This window comes from Carettochelys insculpta, chromosome 1 (genome assembly GCF_033958435.1).
Source record: "Carettochelys insculpta isolate YL-2023 chromosome 1, ASM3395843v1, whole genome shotgun sequence".
NCBI lineage: Eukaryota > Metazoa > Chordata > Testudines > Carettochelyidae > Carettochelys > Carettochelys insculpta.
The window spans coordinates 274,392,114-274,410,593 of record NC_134137.1 but is presented as its reverse complement, the minus strand read 5'-3'; the positions used below and the strand labels follow the sequence as shown (position 1 = coordinate 274,410,593).

At 45.2% G+C, this 18,480-nt stretch overlaps 1 protein-coding gene across 2 annotated transcripts in view; it reads right to left on the bottom strand.

The window, feature by feature from the left end:
• Positions 1 to 7,998: 7,998 nt before the first annotated feature.
• Positions 7,999 to 18,480, bottom strand: part of CHST11 (carbohydrate sulfotransferase 11) — a 263,614-nt gene continuing 253,132 nt past the window's right edge. For both annotated transcript variants that reach the window (XM_074983836.1, XM_074983837.1), the window contains exon 3: positions 7,999 to 9,481. In XM_074983836.1, coding sequence (XP_074839937.1) covers positions 8,627 to 9,481 — 855 coding nt within the window. In that variant the 3' untranslated portion in view covers positions 7,999 to 8,626. The remainder of the gene's footprint in view (positions 9,482 to 18,480) is intronic.

Here is an 18,480-nt window from a genome sequence, read left to right as displayed (position 1 = left end):
GACCCAGTTAAGGGGCTGTGGTAGACATTTGTATCTCTGTTCCCAGTGTTCCAAGCATAAGTATCAAGTACTGAGCCATAGGATTAGGAGTTTTTGTTCCCTGCGTGTCCCTGGGGGGGTCCCTCATGGCATCTGCTGCCAATGAGAAGGAAAGAAAGCAATATTAGAGGACAACCCCAAAAGAAAATGATTAGAAAAAGACCAATTTTGCAGGAAACGTTATCCTAGGAGGGGATTGCAAATCAGTGTGCACTTTTGCACAAGCGTGACTTTAACGTATGGTATACCATGTTAGATAAGCATTGGTATCCTACAGAGAGAAGACCAAACCATTTCAGTGGCTCACGTGCTTGTTTGTGGCCATAGCAGACAGAATGAAAGATCTTCCAATTTCTGCATTCAGAATTTAATTTTGGATAACTTCTTATACCACACATTATGGCCCAGCAGGTGGCTCTCCTTCAGACATGTTGTGTACTCTGCAGATACCCTGGTATTCGTCAAGCAAAGGCCTCTTCTGAACAGTTGCAAACAACTTTTTCATCCCATTATGGCACCACTCAGCGGCTAAGAGAGGCTTCCAAATTGGTCGGAGCGATACCATAGAGAGAGAGAGAGAGAGAGAGAGAGTGTGTGTGCATGTGCGCGCGCAGGGAAGCTGATCCCTCCACTTGTTTACCTGCTTGGGAGTCCCTAGGTGTGCAGCACACAGAAAACCGAGCTACCGTTTAGAACTGTTGGCTTTAGAGATGTCACCTGTGTTCATTCCAGTACCTGCTCTCCTACATCCCCCACCCCCCCACTAGTGGAGTTTCTGGAAAGATGGCCCTAAGGGGCCTCAGTGTCAGCTACGTCCCTTATACCAATGCCAGCAGCAGCAGATGGCACTTCAGCACCCTTCCAAGTACCACTGGGGCGGGGGGGGGGGGGGGGCATGAGGAATTTCTGATGCGGGGGGGGGGCATGTGCCGCAAGTGGAATGGGCATGCGCAATGCAGCTCAAAGAGCAGCCATTATGAACGATCAGTAACTGTTTTCCTTTTCGGCTCGCCTATGTTCCCCAAGCCCTGTTAGTTGGCACTAGCATACTTCAGGGTTTGCTCTAAAGGTGGGTGTTGTGGGGCTGTAGGCTCTTAAGTGGCAGGCTGCTGGGTTTCCCCAGAAGTTATTTTGTGTCAGCGGTGGCATTATCCATTTCTCTATAAATATAAGGCCTGGGCCTGCTCCCAGTGATGCTGGTGAGTGTTGCCAATGGCATTGGAAGGAAGCATGCTTTGAGTGTCTGCAGGCTGAATGAGTCTCTATAAATGTACAATGTGACTGCATTTTAGAAACAAATGTGCACACACACACACACACCCCTGCTGCCCCCTGGCTTTCATGCTAGATCAATGGAAATGGTTCCAGGAAACTGAGGAGGCTGCCAAGTGGAGCTGGTGGGGTGGGGGGACTGTGCCATGGGGCTCAGGCTGTTCCCATCTGCAATGGACTTTATGACTTGCCTAGCCCCATGTGTTGGGCTAGTAGTAGTGCTACATTTATTCTGGACAGCCACTTGCAATGAAACCCAATTACTACTTGGTCAGGAAGGTTAGCCCTGTGTAACATAGTGCTGGCTGCACTTTAAGATGCATGGTGCTGTTTTAAGGGAGGGGATGCAAAGCACTGAACTGGGGAGAAGATGGGTGTATTCCTGAGCTGAGTCTGCCAGTCTGATGTTGTGGGGCTGTCGTATGGCCCAGAGCCCAGCCATTTGACGTCTGTACTGTCAGTATATTCTGTCCTTGAGTTGATGTTGCCGGCCTGCATTCAGCAGCCAGACCCTTTGATATGAGAGGAGGAACTTGGAGGCTAAGTTTGAGAGAGTCAGTTAACTCTAGGGATGCTAGTGTAACTGGTGCAGTGCTGCAGCTTTAAGCCCTGGAGGGCTGAGGGGATGGTGCCAGCCGTGCTTTGTCAGAAGGCTTAGTTGCATTTCTGGTGAAAACTTATAGAGCTGGAAGGGACCTCAGGAGGTCATTTCAGCAGGACCAAGCACCATTTTTTTTTTTAAATTTATTTGTTCTGATCCCTAAATGGCCTCCTCAAGGACTGAGCTCATAACCCTGTGTTTAGCAGGCCAATGCTCAAACCACTGGGCTACACCTGCATGTCCCCCCCCCCCCCCTGGCAGCCTTGTGCTGCCAAAATAAGGGGAAGAACGCTCATATATGGAGCTACACATCTCATAGAGCTGGATGGGACCTCAGGAGATCATTGTGTCCAGTCCCCTGCCCTCTTGGCAGGACCAAGCACCCTCCTTATTTTTTTTTTTAAAAATCTAGTTGGCTCAGATCCCTAAATGGGCCCCAACTCCCAACCCCCTGGGTTTAACAGGTGCATGCTCCAACCACTGAACTGTCCCGTGCGGTTCCTTAGGGTGACGCTGTTATTTCTTAATGCTGAAGCAGCCCTGTCCAGGGAATGTTGTCGTGAAGAGGCTGGGGCGGGGCGGGGGGGGAATGTAATGGGAGCTGAAAGTACATGCTGCAGGTTTTGAGTGTGCTGTTGGATAGCTACTGCATTTCACTGCAAAGGTAAATTTAAGGTGGTGGTGCGGGGGAGGGAGGGGGGCATGTGCCTGCTGCATGCACTGTAGCTTGCAGAGGGCTCTGGTATAGTTACTGTGTTTAAGCACTGCACAGGGTTAATCCCCATTCATGTTTGCTGTCTCCTTGGCTATGCCTGCACTGCAAGGAGCCACCAGTTGACGCTAGGGCTCAGGCTGTGGGGCAGTTTCACTGCAGTGTAGACTTCTGGGCTTGCCTAGAACCTGAATGGTAGGCCCTTGAAAGATCCTCACATCCTGATTCCCTGTTGGTTGGGGTGGGCCAGCCCCTGTTTTTCAACAACTCTGCAGAGCTACGCGGGGAGTAGTTTATTGTATGGCCTGGCACAGACTCGCAAACACAGTAGGTTCAGGAAGCTTTCCACTGGGGCTGCTGGCACAGGACTTTTAGCAGACCCGCTCTCCCCCCACACCAGCTAGAGACCAAAATGAGGCTGCAGAACAAAGCACTGATGAACTCTCTCTCTCTGAAATATTAGTCTTCAGAATTTGTTTTCTAGTGTTCGCTTTTGCCATTGATTTCCTTGCCCCTACCAGAGTGGCATAAGGGGCCTTCATGAAAACTGGTAACCGAGCCATCTGACTAGTGATCCTTTTGTAATGACCTTTCAGGACTGGTTGGAGGCAAACCCATTGCAGTCCCACTCTCACTTTTGTGGGAGCTACCTTCATGTTACTCTTGCCCCTGCTCACTTGGGGGTGAAAACTATCTTTGGCCACCAGCATGGAACACAGAACTGTTGTTAGAAATGACCTACAGTCTACTTGTAACCTGGAAAGCAAGACTACAGTTCTGTCTAAAAGACTGACTGTAGCTCACATAGATGTTAATGGTGGGGGTTGGGAGGGAAGAGGGTGCAGGAATTAGTGCACAGATCTATGGCCTATGATGCAAGAGATTGGGTTAGATGAATATTATGGTCCCTTCTGGCATTAGCACCTTTTAAAATCTGTTGCTTACCTCAATGAAGTTTTTGCTTTAAATACCAGCCCCTAATCTGTATATAAGAAAGCAAGACAGAAATAAAACACATAGAGAAACTTTCTTCAATTTAATTGAAGTTACTTAGAAAAATAATCAGGCTTGAATAGCTTTTTTTTTTTTTTTTCCTCTTCAGGGAAAGATTCATGAGCAATTCACACTTTTGTTGGCAATGTACAGGTTAGCGCTTTTTTTTTAACTTTTATTAATAGTATATTCAGATATGAGGAGAGACTTTTTTCTACAATAAGCCTTCTACTGCATACAAATAGGTTAAAAAAATCAAACCGCACATCGCTGTTAAATTATATGTACATGTATTGTGCATGCATGTAAGAAAATAACACTCTCTGTAACAAGAGTAATCGTAAGGACAGTCCCTTTTGTACCTGAAAAAAATGCAGCAGACTACAGTTAACCTTAAAACAGCAGGGGTCAATTTGGTTCTAAAAGCACTTAGCTGTTGCAGTGTCTAAGACTTGGTTAGACAGTCTGAAAGGTCTCAGAAATGTTTTTGAAGTAATGGATGAAGGAATGGTAGGCAGTCGAAGCGCGACGGATGGCAGATTTCTGTGAGCTCCCTGAAATGCCACCTCCTTCATGTGGACTAAGTAGAGTTTGGAGTCCAGAAGCGTACAGGTTTGGCTCCACTGTAGGCAAATTAGCAACACTGGTAACAACTATCGGCGTGTGACGACAGAGGGCTTCAGGGTTGGCATGTACTGTTTGCGAGCAACATTTTGGATTTCTCATTTTTCAGCTATGACCACTTTGGGGGCTCCCTCCCCAAAACTGCAGCCTGGGGCAGGAATATTCCCTGCCCCTCCCACACACATGGTTCCACTGTCCTGGCTGGAATTGCCCCTCCCCCAAACAAAGTCAGATTAAGGAACCTCTATTCTGTAAAGTTTGCATTGAGCTTAAGAACCAATATTAGTTGTTGTGAGTGGTGAGTTTAGTGGACTCAAGGCTCAGAAGAGTCTACAAGTCTACTTCCACTGGGACCTTATGGAGGAATTAATAGGCATTATGATCTTCTTGAGACAAGAGGAATGAGTGCTAGGCAAAGCCTCAGAGCCTAGCTCTAGTTCTGCCCTCTAAAGAATCTAAACTCCATTGCCAGACTCAATCTTTTATCCCGGGGAGGGGAGAGAGAAATCTTGAGTTTCAGCCAGTTCTTTCCTTGTGAAAGGATGGTGCCATTTTGAATATAGAGCTATGGCACCAAAGGATCTTCCTAATTCAGTTCAGGGAAAAAAATTGGCTCAGACAAATACACACACGCTCAAACTTTGTTAAAACAAAAATCAGTCTACTCAAACTTTGTTGATCTTCTTGTTTAGGATTTTGGGATTAGCAAGCAGGCTATTGCCATATTTTGCTTTGTCAATTTGTTTTTACTTAACTATACTCAAGATCAGGCTTCCCTCTATTTTTTTGCCCAACCATGAGCAGAATAAATTTTGTTACGTGCACCAAAGAACATGAGGATGTGCATCATCAGTAGAAACACAGGCTGCTAGCTGTAAGAGCTCTGCTAACCAGCTGGGCCTCGCCTGAAACTTTGCTGGGCAGCCACCCAAGCGCTCAGCTTACAGGGAACACTGTTCAGTATTCTCAGACTTGTTCCACCTTCTTTAATTCCACATCCTGTGATAATCTAGGATAAAGATGTTCAAGAAGAAGCCATTTCAGGTGCCCAATCTGACACACTTTTATAAGGGTTTTCAGAAACTCCTGAGCACACCTGCCCTCTAGGATCAACATTCTTTGAAGTGCCTCAATTTGGGTATCTAAATCACCAGTCTCTGTTGAAAATCTTGGTTCTTCTAATAGCTTGCAACACAATTCAATTTCCTCATTTTCCAAATGCTCTTCAGCAAGTGCTTTATACCAAAACCAGGAAAGAAAATGTTTCCACAATACAGTCAAAGGAAAGAAAACATTTAAGAACAGAGGGAATTGTGCTGGTGGTAAGAGATAAGGAATAAAAAGACATGGCAAGTGCCTCATCCCTTAGCTTTTAAAGATTTACTGACCTGCATTTTTTCCTTACATGCCAATTTTAAAACAACTTCCTGCAGAGCAGGGGGAAAAAAAGCCCCACCTAATGGATGACAGAAGAGAAAACTGGATCAAGATAGTAATACTGCCAGGCACATTGAGCAAGCAGATACAGCCTATAAATAACTTGCAGGGAAAAAAAAATCCATCCTGAGGTGGGAGGCGGGAGGATTTTAAAAAAGCAAATATATAACCACTGAACTACATAATAAAATACAGGGCACATACTGTGATAGGCACTTGTACCAGATCTCCACACTCTGTCCAAGACAAAACTGCTTTCAAGAAAAAAATTAATAGGCAATCAAAAAGAAACCACAAAGGAATTCCTAAGGAATTCATAAAATCACTACACTTAGACAGCCAATTGCTTACTGTCCCTGCTGCTGGTCTCCCTCCCAAACAGTAACTGGGTTTTATACATAAAATGTTCATTTCAGAATTGACAAAGGCCAAAGACCAGCTGTGAAAGTACATCTTAGTTGTTTCCTGTTATCTACATTACTTGTCCTGACTGAGATTTTTGTCCGTCAATACCTTTGCAGATTAAGACCAAGTCCTACTGCCTTCAAATCCTAGCTCCATTTAAGAGTAAGCAATGTCTGTGTGAGTCCAGGTTACAAACAATTGAAAAATCTGTGAAATGCCAGGGTCTAAGCCTAGAAACTGATAAATTGTGTCCAAAGCAGAGCTGTCTAACCTGTTCCCTCCTTACATCTTTTTCAGCCTTACTATTGCATTGTAGTTTGATTACACTGAGATGACTGTAGACATCTCAAAGTAACAAAACATTACCTTTGGAAGGTTGTTGTTTTTTTTAAACCTATCACCTTGGTTTTTTTTTTGAAAAAGAATATCCCAGCCCAATTAATGTTTGCAAAATCAATAGCAACTTCTGATTTTGAAAATCTGTAGTGTTTATGGTGATCATCTCAGCTGTCACTTTGCCAAATGAACAGCCCTTCGTGAACACCTGGTCAGACAAATTCCTCTGTTCCATTTTCAGTAATAGGAAAATAAGCCAGAAGAGACACACATCTCCTAGAACTGGAAGGGACCTTGGGAGGTCATCTAGTCCAGTCCCCTGCCCTCTTGGCAGGACCAAGCACCATCCCTGACATCTATTTGCCCCAGTCCTTAAATGGCCTCCTCAAGGATTGAACTCACAACCCTGGGTTTAGCAGGCCAATTCTCAAACCACAAAAGAAAGTGGTAAAGCACTATATAGAATTAGCTCATTCTGCTGTCTTCCCAGGTCAGTACTGTGTATTTCATAATTAGCAAGCCTACTTTCTTAGCTCTGGATCCTATTTACATCAACTAGATGCAGTTAAACACACCTGGAAGTTGCAGAATACTGTATTCTCACTGAGGTTCCAAAATAGCTCTAGATTACTGTAGAGCAGAAGTCCCCCTGTTTTTTTTTCTTGTTTGTAGTGGCTAAATGATCCACACTACTTGTTTTTTTTTTAATTATCTAGAAAATGTTTTGAACAAACTACTCCTCCAATCACAATATCCCACCTCAGCAAACTTTATATACAGAACAACTGATACATTCACCTGACATAAAGGGGTCATGTTCTCATACTAGACTTAACTCAGGTGTAATATTAAACCACTGGAAATTAGCAACACACTTACCAAAGGTGTTTAAATATTGACTAATAAATAGAAAAGAACAATACCCCTGGAGGGCAGAGACCATGAATCCAACATCTATTAAGAACACAGGAGTGCTTTTATTGCCCCATATGCTCAGATCAACATGAAGATGATCTTTTTGGATGCATATATAGTTTATACAAACTTCTTATTGCCAAGATTCTCTGCCGCGATAAGTGAGTTTGGGTGCCCAAAGCCCTGACCTGCTGAAATCAGGCTTCGGTCAAGGTGCCTCACACTGGGCATTCAGAATCTCTAGTTTTGAAACTCTTAGCCCGTATTTATTTGTCCATAATATGTACAAATCCCCCTCCAGCCTTCATTGGGCTGGCATTCTTGGAAATGCAGTGGGACACAAATGATATTGGTGATTATTGCCATGTCCAAACAAGAAAAGTTTATGCTTTCTCTTCAAGGAATACATTCAGCGCTTTTTAGTCCCAGATTTTAAAAATGGGTTTCATACTTTTCTTTCAGGCATAAGACGACAACTTTCTAATTTTGAAACACAAAAGCAGTCCAGTAGCACTTTAAAGACTAACAAAATAATTTACTAGGTGATGAGCTTTCATGGGACAGACCCACTTCTTCAGATCATCATAGTATGGCTATGATCTGAAGAAATGGGTCTGTCCCACGAAAGCTCATCACCTAATAAATTACTTTGTTAGTCTTTAAAGTGCTACTGGACTGCTTTTTTTTTTTCTATTTGATAGTATATAGAGTAGCACAGCTATCTCTCTGTTGCTTTCTAATTTTGCTTTAAGTGCAGAATCACCCTGGAAGAAATAATTTCTTCTAGGGTTTTCAAAACATGTAGCTAGTACCAGTAACAGTCCCGTTATTTTAAAATTATTACTCCCCCCATGTATCTCTGGGAAAGGTTAATGAAAGAACTTAATAATCAAACTCAAATTCAGCTAAGGAAAGCACAAAACCAGAATCCCTTTGTCCAAATATTATCATATTTCTGCTGCTAAAGTGAAACCTACCAAGAGACCATGTTTTAAATAAGTATAAATAACATTAATTAGAATTTGTTGACTGCAAAGATAAATGAAATTCACCAGAACACAATTAACGTTTATAAACAGTCTAGCAATAATATTCATTTCTAAAGCGAGATCATGATGATCCTCTTACCCTGCAAACTGTCCTTTCTTACAGATGATTTAAATAATTTTGACTGTGCTGCTCGCAGCATCATTCAAAAAGAAAATATTAATTTACAAAATAACACTTCTCCATATTTATTATGACAAATAAAAATCTTAAATAAAACAGGCTCTCTTTTCTCCTTCTCCCCCTCATTCCAGTTTCAGGTAGCTTGGCACTGAGTAATTGAACATTAAAAAATCAAGTTTGTAGACTTCGTACAGTTGTGTTTGGTGTTCGGAGCTGATATTCTGGAAGAACTCTGTGGTCATTTCATCAGTAGTTCTCGTAGACTTTGCATAGGTGGGGAACTTCAGGTAGCTGCCTACTCCTGCAAGTTGAAGGATGTAATTGGAATCCTCTTCAAGTGTCTCATATTTTCCTATAAGGTCATAATGAATATGGCAGGGGTGGCAGAGGGAGTAGACTGTTTGCCAGTGCTCATTGAAAGGTTCTTCTCTTTGGGTCTGTGGGTCAATGAGATATGCCACAAACTCCTCAAATTTCACGTCATCGCCTTTACGGAGAGCCTCCTGGGTGGCATTTTTCCTTTGGCGCCTCACAATTTTGGTGCCATATCTCTTGTGAAAGGAGGTGTTGTATTTCTGGGTAAACTTATTCCTGTAGGCTGATACCAGCCTCTCAAAAGGCTCACGGACAAACAGGAACTTCATGTAGCTTTTTAAGCGGTGGTTGATCTCTGGAATGCTGTACTGGTTGAGGGTCTTCAGATTAGAGGATATATGCGCTTCATTAGCCGGTATTTCCATGGGGTCGCTGTATTTGCCTCTTCCTGTCAAGACCATCATGACTCTCTTCCAGTTTGTACAGGCCACTTTGGGTACATAACAATAGATCATTTCATGATCTTCATCCACCACCAAATGTTTGAGATCATTCGGTGTCAGCACACGACGTTTCCTGCTGGACATGCTGTTGGCTCGACATGTATCCGTGACTTGGTCTCTCCTAATCTGATGAAGGATTGCTGTATTAGACAACTCCAACTGGAAAGAAAACAGATACAAATAACTCAGCATGTATTGGAAATTCTGGCTGCCTTTTTACTTGCTTGGCTAAAACCCCCACTGCTCCATGTGCTGAAAAAAAAGGCCATTGCAAATACTGTATTTGAACGACTTAATTCTTTGGCTGAATGCAGTAATTCTAAAGTTAGAGGACAACCTTTAAACTTCTTGATTTGAGGTACTACAAATGCAGGTCATTAATATTTTACTGTTTTCCCGTTCAGCACAAGGGCAAGAGACTGTGCAATCCTACACAACTTGACAGCAAACTTATTTGCTATGTACTTTCCCTGAAATGTCATTGCTTTCACAGCTATAGGAAAAGACTCTCCTGATCACTGCAGTCAAACTCATTGCTTGAGAAGTACAGAACCCAGCTTGACCTTTGCTGCTGAGACACAGCTGGAGAACACCACCATCAGACAGTTTGCCAAAAGAAAACAGTATTTGCTCTTGTTGCAAATGTCTCTCACACTACAGAATTACTAATCTCAGCTCACGTCTTGGTGCCGACCTTGTCATGTGTAATAAAACCCATGGAGGTGTCTGGAGAGCAGTCACTGAAGTAATATCTTGACACACTGGAAGAGTATTCTATGTATAATTTCCAGTCTATTGAGGTGTGTATTTAGTAGAGGAGGTGAAGAGTGTGTGGCCTTTTAACATGCTAGTATTGCAAATACTGTACCTATAATCAGTGCTTTTTTTTTTGTGCCAGGTGTGTTTGCTGCAGGCGTAGGCATACCTATAGGGCTGAGAGGGCCACCGTGGCCAGCCGCACCCTCCCTGAGCCCTGGGTACAAGCTTGAGAGGCCACCCCTGCCCATGCTGCAGCAATCTGGGTACGTCGACACATGCTGGAATCAGAACTCCCAAGTGCAGTGCAAACGCCAAGTGCTAAACCAGAGCTTGTTTAGTTAAACTCACCGGTGCAACGCTGTGCCGGTTGGATTAGAAGTGGGGGGCCTTTTTGGTTCTGTTTGATTGCATTTCAGCTTACAGTTGTTTCTTCTCAGTTTAATATGGGTCAAACTAGGTGAGTCTGAAGTGGTGAGTGGAGCAAAGGCTCTCTCTGCCCCGGGGGGAGAATTTCACTCCTTGGGAATCACTGCGGGTCACAGAGGAATGCTATGCCACCATCGGGAACAGAACTCTGAGTCAGTATGTCCCAAACTTGTAGATTTAAGGCCCGGGTCAGCGCAGTATTTGTGTATTTGCTTAAGTCCCAATTAGACACCTCAATAGAAGCGCTATTTAAAAGTCTGTCTAAACTGCCTGTTTATTGAAAAAAAGTGACCCAGTGCAGCCAGGGCTTCCACGTGCCCAGCCAGTAGGGTCGCCAACTTTCTAATCAGCTAAATACAAAGACCCTTGGCCCTACCCCTGCCTCTCCCTCCAAAAGGGCCATACCCCCTGTCCTGTCCCTTCTCTGAGGTGCTGCCCTCCATTGCTTGGTCTCCCCCACCCTTACTTTCACTAAACTGGGACAGCAAGTTGAGTGGGGTGCAGGAGGAAGTCAGGAAGCTATTCTGGCAGTGGTGCCTAGTCTGAGGGATCAGGGAGGCTCCATGCTGTGCTGCCTGCAGGAACAGCTCCCATTGGATGCAGTTCCTGGCCAATGAGAGCTGTGGAGTCGGTGGTCAGGGCAGGTGGAAGCACATAGAGACACTCCCCCACCCTGGGCTGCAAGCATGTGCTGACCACTTCAAAGAGTGGCAGAGAGTGAGGGCGGGCAGGAAATCTACCTTAGTCCAGCAATGACAGCAGCAGCCTGGGCCGCCAGGCAATTGCTGCCCTCTCCAGCCCTGGGGGTAGAGGTGGGAGGGGGAGGTGAGGGCTGTTAAGCACGTGCATAAGGGCTTTTGCTGAACAGGAATGGACTTAAGCATCAGGGCCTAACTTTAGCACAGGTATATTTGGACTATGCAAATATGAATACTGTACATAAGGAGGCGGGGAATGGTTTTAAAAACCATGATAACAGGGAGCTGGATTAATGTGTGACGGGCCTGCAGAACATTACTGCTTATTGCTTGAAAGACCATCCTAGCAACTGCAGGACAAGATAACGTGTTGAGCATTGATCAGGACATCATTCAGGGATCCCACACTGCAATTCTAATTGCTAGCACAGTGGTCGGCAAGCTGCAGCTCTTTAAGGAGTCACTTGTGGCTCTGAGCGCTGATGCTGCTGGCGGCTCTGGAGGCTGCCGCCACTTAAACAAATATCTAAATTCAGGTGTCCACCCTTAGACCTCCGGAATTTAGGTTTTTTTTGTTTAAGCGGCAGCAGCTGGAGCCACCGAGCAGTCAGCAGTGGTAGGGATCCGGGAAGAGATAGCTTCAGGGGAGGGAGCATCCGCACATGGCCGGAAGTCTAAGCCGGCAGGAGAGCTGAGGGGAGGGGCAGCCAAGTCCGCCCCTCCCAGAGCCGTGCTCAGAAGGCAGCAGGGAGCACTGGGGTGGCCATGGACGATCTGCATGCATTGAGGCAAGTTAATCCTTGGGATGGGCGGGGGGAGAGGTTGGCGCTCAGAGGGGTTAAGCCTGGGGGGCGGGGGGTGGGGGTTTGCAGGATGGGGGGGGCGTAAAGCTTGGGGTTAGGAAGGTGGATTTGGGGGCCGAGGCAGGTAAAGACTGGAGATGGGGGTAACAACTTTCTAACTGGTACAAACCATTGTGTGTGCACTGTGCTTGAAATAGGGGTGACAAAATTAGCTTGATGTTATTAAGGACTGTCTCGTATTTGCATGCATTGCGGCTCTTGAAGGATGGAGTTTTGTAACTGAATTTGACAAAATGGCTCTTCTCGTGATTTCGGTTGCAGACCCCAGTGCTAGGCCATTACTACATTTACACAGTGACTTTCACCCTGAATGATCCCAAGGTACCACTGAAATGCGTCACCTCTGCAAGGTGGGTGGTAGCAACCCCAGGCATACAGAATGCAACATTATCCTGGTGAAGCATGGGGGGAACTTAGCCAGGGCTGCTGAGGCTACCTCCTCAGGTGGCCCATGGTCTTAAAAACCAGAAGCTACAGCCAGGCTTCTGAATCCCTATCCAGGCACCTGCAGTGGTCTGGTTTTTCCTCCTAGCCTTGAAGAGCCATTGAGATTAGTAGGACCTGCCAGCTGCTCACTGCTTCTGAAAAGCAGGGCTGCTTGTTTAGTTGCCAAAATTGGGGTTTAGGAGCCTGAATGCCTACTGCTGACAATGATGGTCCTAACTAACGTGTCTGTGTTTGATCATTTAAGGGCAGTTGGAATCTTTAGTGTCTATGGAGTGCGGATGGCTTTGTAATTCATTCAATTTTACGAATGATCCAGCAAGCTACGCCATAAGTATTTCAGTTGTTTTATTACAGTAAAACAAGACCTTGTGAAAAATTACAGTAGCGGGCTGAAAGGCAGGTGAATATCCTAACCCTAACCGTCCTACCCCACTCCATGACATGGGAAAGTCACTTCACTTCCCGGCACCTGTTTCCTCTCCTTCCCTTTGTGTTATCTGTTTAGATTTTCAAATGTCAGGGCAGGAGCTAGGGACTATGTTTTGACAGTGTGTAGCACAATGGGCTGCCTCTTTTGCCTTCTTTGCCCCATTCTCAGAGTTTGAATTCAATCACAATGGCCTAACAGTGCTGTGTTAGTGGGGGCTCATCTCTATGTGGCATTCCTCTGGCCAGGCCCATTTCAAGGGCAGTCTGAGGTTACTTTTGTGGAGATGTGAAGCCAACCTGAGAACATGATTCCAGAGTGGAATGGAAGTCGACCAGCAGGGAATTTGTAAGTAGGATATCTAAATGCTGGTGTCCAGGCTTCAACTGATGTTTAAAGGAAATGTCTTTTCTGGGAGTTGAAGGAAAACCAATAAGAAATTTAACAGTTGAAATTGGTGCTCTTGTCACAAAGCTCTTGGCTCAACATTCATTTGTTAATGAACTGGAATTGCCCATGGTACTGAACTGCTATTCATACAGGCCGAAACAGCCCTGTTGTAGTCAATGGCCAAATTCAACTTCTGTTGATAATAGCAGGAGCAGGACTGGGTCCAGGCTCTTATTTTGCTTCCAAAGTCAGAACAACTTTTAAAGTTTGCACTCTTATAGCACATGTAGCCCAAGGGTAGCGCCACAAGAACACAGAAAAATGACTGGGAGAGTTTCCATGGTCTGTGGTACAGAGGAAGTCAGTAAAGATGATGTAATGGTCTCCTCTGGTCCTAAAGTTTATGAATGAGTCTTTACAGCTCTATACTTTGTACTTCCCCCTACATACAATCCATCATCTTGTTTCTCCACTCAGAGCAGATGCATATTACCTTTTACAGGAAGCTCATATATCCAGGGAAAGGAGAATATGGTTCCATTTGGATTGCAGTTAAGCTGGGTTACACAACATTAAAGCTGCTCCTTCAAGGGTGATACATTCCAACTGGTGCTTATTGTGCCATTTGCTCTTTCAATATAAAGAATCATCCCGGGCCCTGTTAGGTCCCAATTACCGTGTTTTCAAAACCTACACAAACCTGTCAGGCCCAGCTACACGTATATTGCTGCCCTGGGTCTTGCAGTTTCTATAAAATAATGAGCACCATGAGAGCACTCACTGTTTTAAAAGCCCACTCTTCTATGTAATATACACTCCTGCCATCCTCGGAGCGTGGAGCACAATCAGCACCCTGCAGGAGCTGTACCCATCTCATCGAACTGGAAGAGACCTTTGGATGTCATTGAGTCCAGTCCCTGCCCTCACAGCAGGACCTATCGCTATCCCCAACAGACTTTTTTAACCTATTTCTCCTGATCCCTAAATGGCCTCTTTGAGGACTGAGTTCACAACCCTGGGTTTAGCAGACTAATGCTCAAACCACAGAGCTATCCTTCCCTTCTCCCTGGAGTTTGGAGCTTCAGTCTAGACTTTTGCCTATTGGGTCAGGTTTTTGGAAGAGCACGCTGACTCAGTGGTGGGCAATAAGTTTTCAGGTGGAGGGCAGGCCAAGAATTTGGTAAGTGGTGAAAGGCCGCATTTTTCTATGATGAGGGTGTGCGGGGTCTGGGATGGAGGTTGGGCACAGAAAGGAGCTCGGGTAGAGGATTGGGATGCCTGGGGTGCGGTGTGGATTGCAGGGGGAGTTTGAGTGAAGGAGGGATGTGTGACCTGATTGGAGCCAGGAGAGTGTGCAGGTCTAGGATTAGGGATGGCAGGTCAGGAAGGGAATTGTGATCAGGGGCAGGGGTGCACAAAATGGGGAGAGGGTGTAGTCATATGCTGAAGGTTTTTTTTATGATGGGTTTTATTAGCATTTGTGCAAATGCAGCTGAAGAATAATCTGGACCCTATTCATAGGTGTGCTTAAATTCACCTCTAGAGTTAGTTAATTTTGCAGGCTTGATTCAGGAAAGTGCTTAAGCAAACACTTAATTGATAAGTGTTTAATTGCTTAAGTGCTATCCTAACCAGGAATGTATTCAAGCATATGCTTAAATCCTATTGAAATCAAGAGTAGGGATGGGCGGGGAGCAGCAGGAGGGGAAGGCAAAACACTCTTTTTTAATCTTCATGTGCTTTCCTGAATCAAGGACATCAGTGAATACTCTTTTAGACGCCATCCCATAAAATGCATTAGTTTTACCCTAATGAGACTGTCACTCTTTCCAACTGGTGTTGTAACCCAAGATGGCTAAAAGACCACGTGAGAGCTGAAAAGTTTCTAACTCTTTTGTCTTGGGGGGCAAAGCAGGACAACACACCATGACTAGTTTCTTTCACACTCAATGTCAGGCGCAGCAGCAACAAATAATTTGGCCACACTCAAATAAATACCAGAAGTATCTACTGATACAGGCGCTGCCTTAGTTAGACTCCAAATAAAGTACAGAAGAGACAAGACCTATTTGGGGTTTTTAAGCAAGTTCTACTCACTTGGCCATATTTGTGCGTGTATATTGACTAGCTGGGTTCTGGAATGTTTTGGGGCTTAACAAATCAGCTGCTGACTATGCTGGTGGCTTCTGCAGAAATTGCCAGACAGGGTCCATGTGTTGGATATTCATTTGAGTTATATTTACATGACTTTGGAGGGAATATTCTGAGGCATGAATAAGTACAAAGGAAAGAGAAACCACCTGTGTGCGACTGCTAAGCTCACCCAGTGCCTTGCAAAGTTGGGGCTTGATCCAGGGAGGGGCTGAGCTTCTCTTGTGAGATGCTGGTTATCAATCATCCATTGTCTCATTTCAGGACACACAGCCCTTTGCTGGCATGTGCCATGGTATTGTGCTGTTTCTCTGCAGGTGTATATACTATAGGGCCTGCATTTGCTGACTAATTGACATCCATCAACCTCCAACCCAGGCAACTGCAGATTTATTGCCAGTGGATAAACTACAGTAATATGCTGGGAGGTATTTTCTTCTGCTTATTTAAGCACAGCAGGGGGTGCTAATCTTTCAGGGCATTGCCCAGCTTTGTGGTCGAGCAGCATGGTCATAAGAACATAAGAAGATAAGAATGGCCATACTGGGTCAGACCAAAGGTCCATCCAGCCCAGCATCCCATCTGCTGACGGAGGCCAATGCCAGGTGCCCCAGAGAAGGAGAACAGAAGACAATGATCAAGTGATTTATCTCCTGCCATCCATCTCCTGCCCTTGTTCTGAAGGCTAGGGCACCATACTTTAGCCCTGGCTAATAGCCATTTATGGACCTAACCTGCAAAAATTTATCAAGCTCTTTTTTAAACCCTAATAGAGTCCTGGCCTTCACAGCCTCCTCGGGCAAGGAGTTCCACAGGTTGACTGTGCGCTGTGTGAAGAAAAATTTCCTTTTATTAGTTTTGAACCTACTACCCATCAATTTCATTTGGTGTCCCCTAGTTCTTGTATTATGGGAAAAGGTAAATAATTTTTCTATGTTCACTTTCTCCACAACATTCATGATTTTATATACCTCTATCATATCGCCCCTCAATCGCCTCTTTTCCAGACTGAAAAGTCCCAGTCTCTCTAGCAATGGTCAGAATCAGACCTGCTAACTGAAAACATTGCCTTAAGTAACATGTTGCACTTTAGGCTTTGTGGGTATTTGTCTTGTTCCTATTCATTTAGATACTGTACCTGCACTGAAGGCATTTCCCTAAGGGCAAGTGAGGAAATACCTGTATATCATTCAAAAAAAAAAATCAAATCAAGGGCTCAATTCAGTCTGTGAAAGAGACCCAAACAAGAGCACAGGTGCTGCCCTGAAAGCATATTTGTGTCCCCATAGTCTCCTGCCCTGCTGCAGCTACTCCTTAGGCAGGCCATTGCTGCCAAGGTTGTGAATCTCCTGAGCAGCGCACAGTAACAATGTGAGAGGAGACGCTGCCAGGCTGCAGGGAAGCACACCTGTGCCTGTGGACCCTGCCTGCAGTAACATGGAGCACCACTTGGTTCAGGTCAGGCAAACAGAGGAGTTTTGCCATAGTGAGGACTAAGGAATTTGCTTTGAGGTGCAAGTTCATCTCCTGCTCAAGCTACTATGCAAAACCAATTCCGTCACTCTGTCTACCCTTTATCACTGTGGGGGCTACCTGGAGTGCCAGTGAACAAGATGTTAGTTATCTGTTTCTGTTGAAGAGAATGTGTTTTATCCACTGGCATTAGTGTAAATCAAAGATAATCACCATTTTTTTGTTAAAGTTGGAGATCTTTTATCTTAAGAATCCTAGGGCTGGAAGGGACCTCAGGAGGTCATTGAGTCCACCCCCTGCCCAAAGCAGGATCAACCTGAACTAAATCATCCAGGCCAGGACTTTGTCAAGCGGGACTTAAGAACCTCGTAGGATGGAGATTCCACCACCTCTCTCGGTAATGCATTCCACTGTGTTTTGCATCACTGAAATGGACACGTACCAAATAACACAATATGACCTCATGAAAACAGGGCCTGACAATGGATGGGGTCAGGCAGCCTTAAATACAACTGGTGGTAGTGCTGTCAGTTCCACCTATAATATGTGTAGCACTTATGCACAGAACTTCAGCTGTAGCAAATATTTCCAATTTTAACCAAACCCACCCCCCCAAAAAACTATGTACCTCACAAATGAAGAGCCCCTGTGCCTGAGTCCTGCAAGCCCATCAGCTGGCACGGGCCAGTTGCAAAACCCTTAGTGCAATGCAGACATACCTTGATAGGCTACACAGCACTCTCAAAAAACCCAACACAGCCCATTTTCCATGAGAAACCTGAGGGGGATTTACCCACACTCCATGTTGGTCATTAGCATGACAAACCAATTTACTACAGTCCCACTTGTCCACAATGTATCAGTGTCATACAAACAGGCCTGCTGATGGGGTGGGGTAACTGCATTGGACCTGATGTTTCAAAAGGGTCTGGAGCTCCCAGGCACCATCACTGCTACTGCAGTGGCGGCGACAGTCAGGAGCTCGGGATCCCCTTGAAACACCATGGGAGTATCACTCAGGTGCTCTGCATGGCTTCTGGGGGCGGGCCCAGCACTGTGCTCTGGGCAGTGCTAACAGCTGACAGACCTGGGTCCCACCCTTTCCACCTGAGGAACCACCCCTGCCGGGTGCATGGAGTGGGGCACCCCCCAACACCTTGTCCCCGAGGCCCACGGTGGCTGTTGGCCCTGTGGTGTACAAATTCAGATAATATCTGGGAACATAAGTCATGACAGCAAACACACATGATTTGGATAAGAGGGAGACCTATCCAAATCTGGTTAAACTGAACTGATCTGCAGTGGCGCTTCTTAAATGGCTCAGTAATATTTAAACATTGGTATATCATGGGAGAAGGTGGAATTATTTGCAGCCAACCGAAATCGCTGGCGAGCACTTGTTGCCCAATGTGCCCAGATGCACAGGCGGACCTAAGTCTAAGTCTAATATTTTACAATCCCTGTTGCAGAGTCCTCTACTGACCACCTATTTTATGCATGTCCTAGCACAGCAGCCTCAATGTC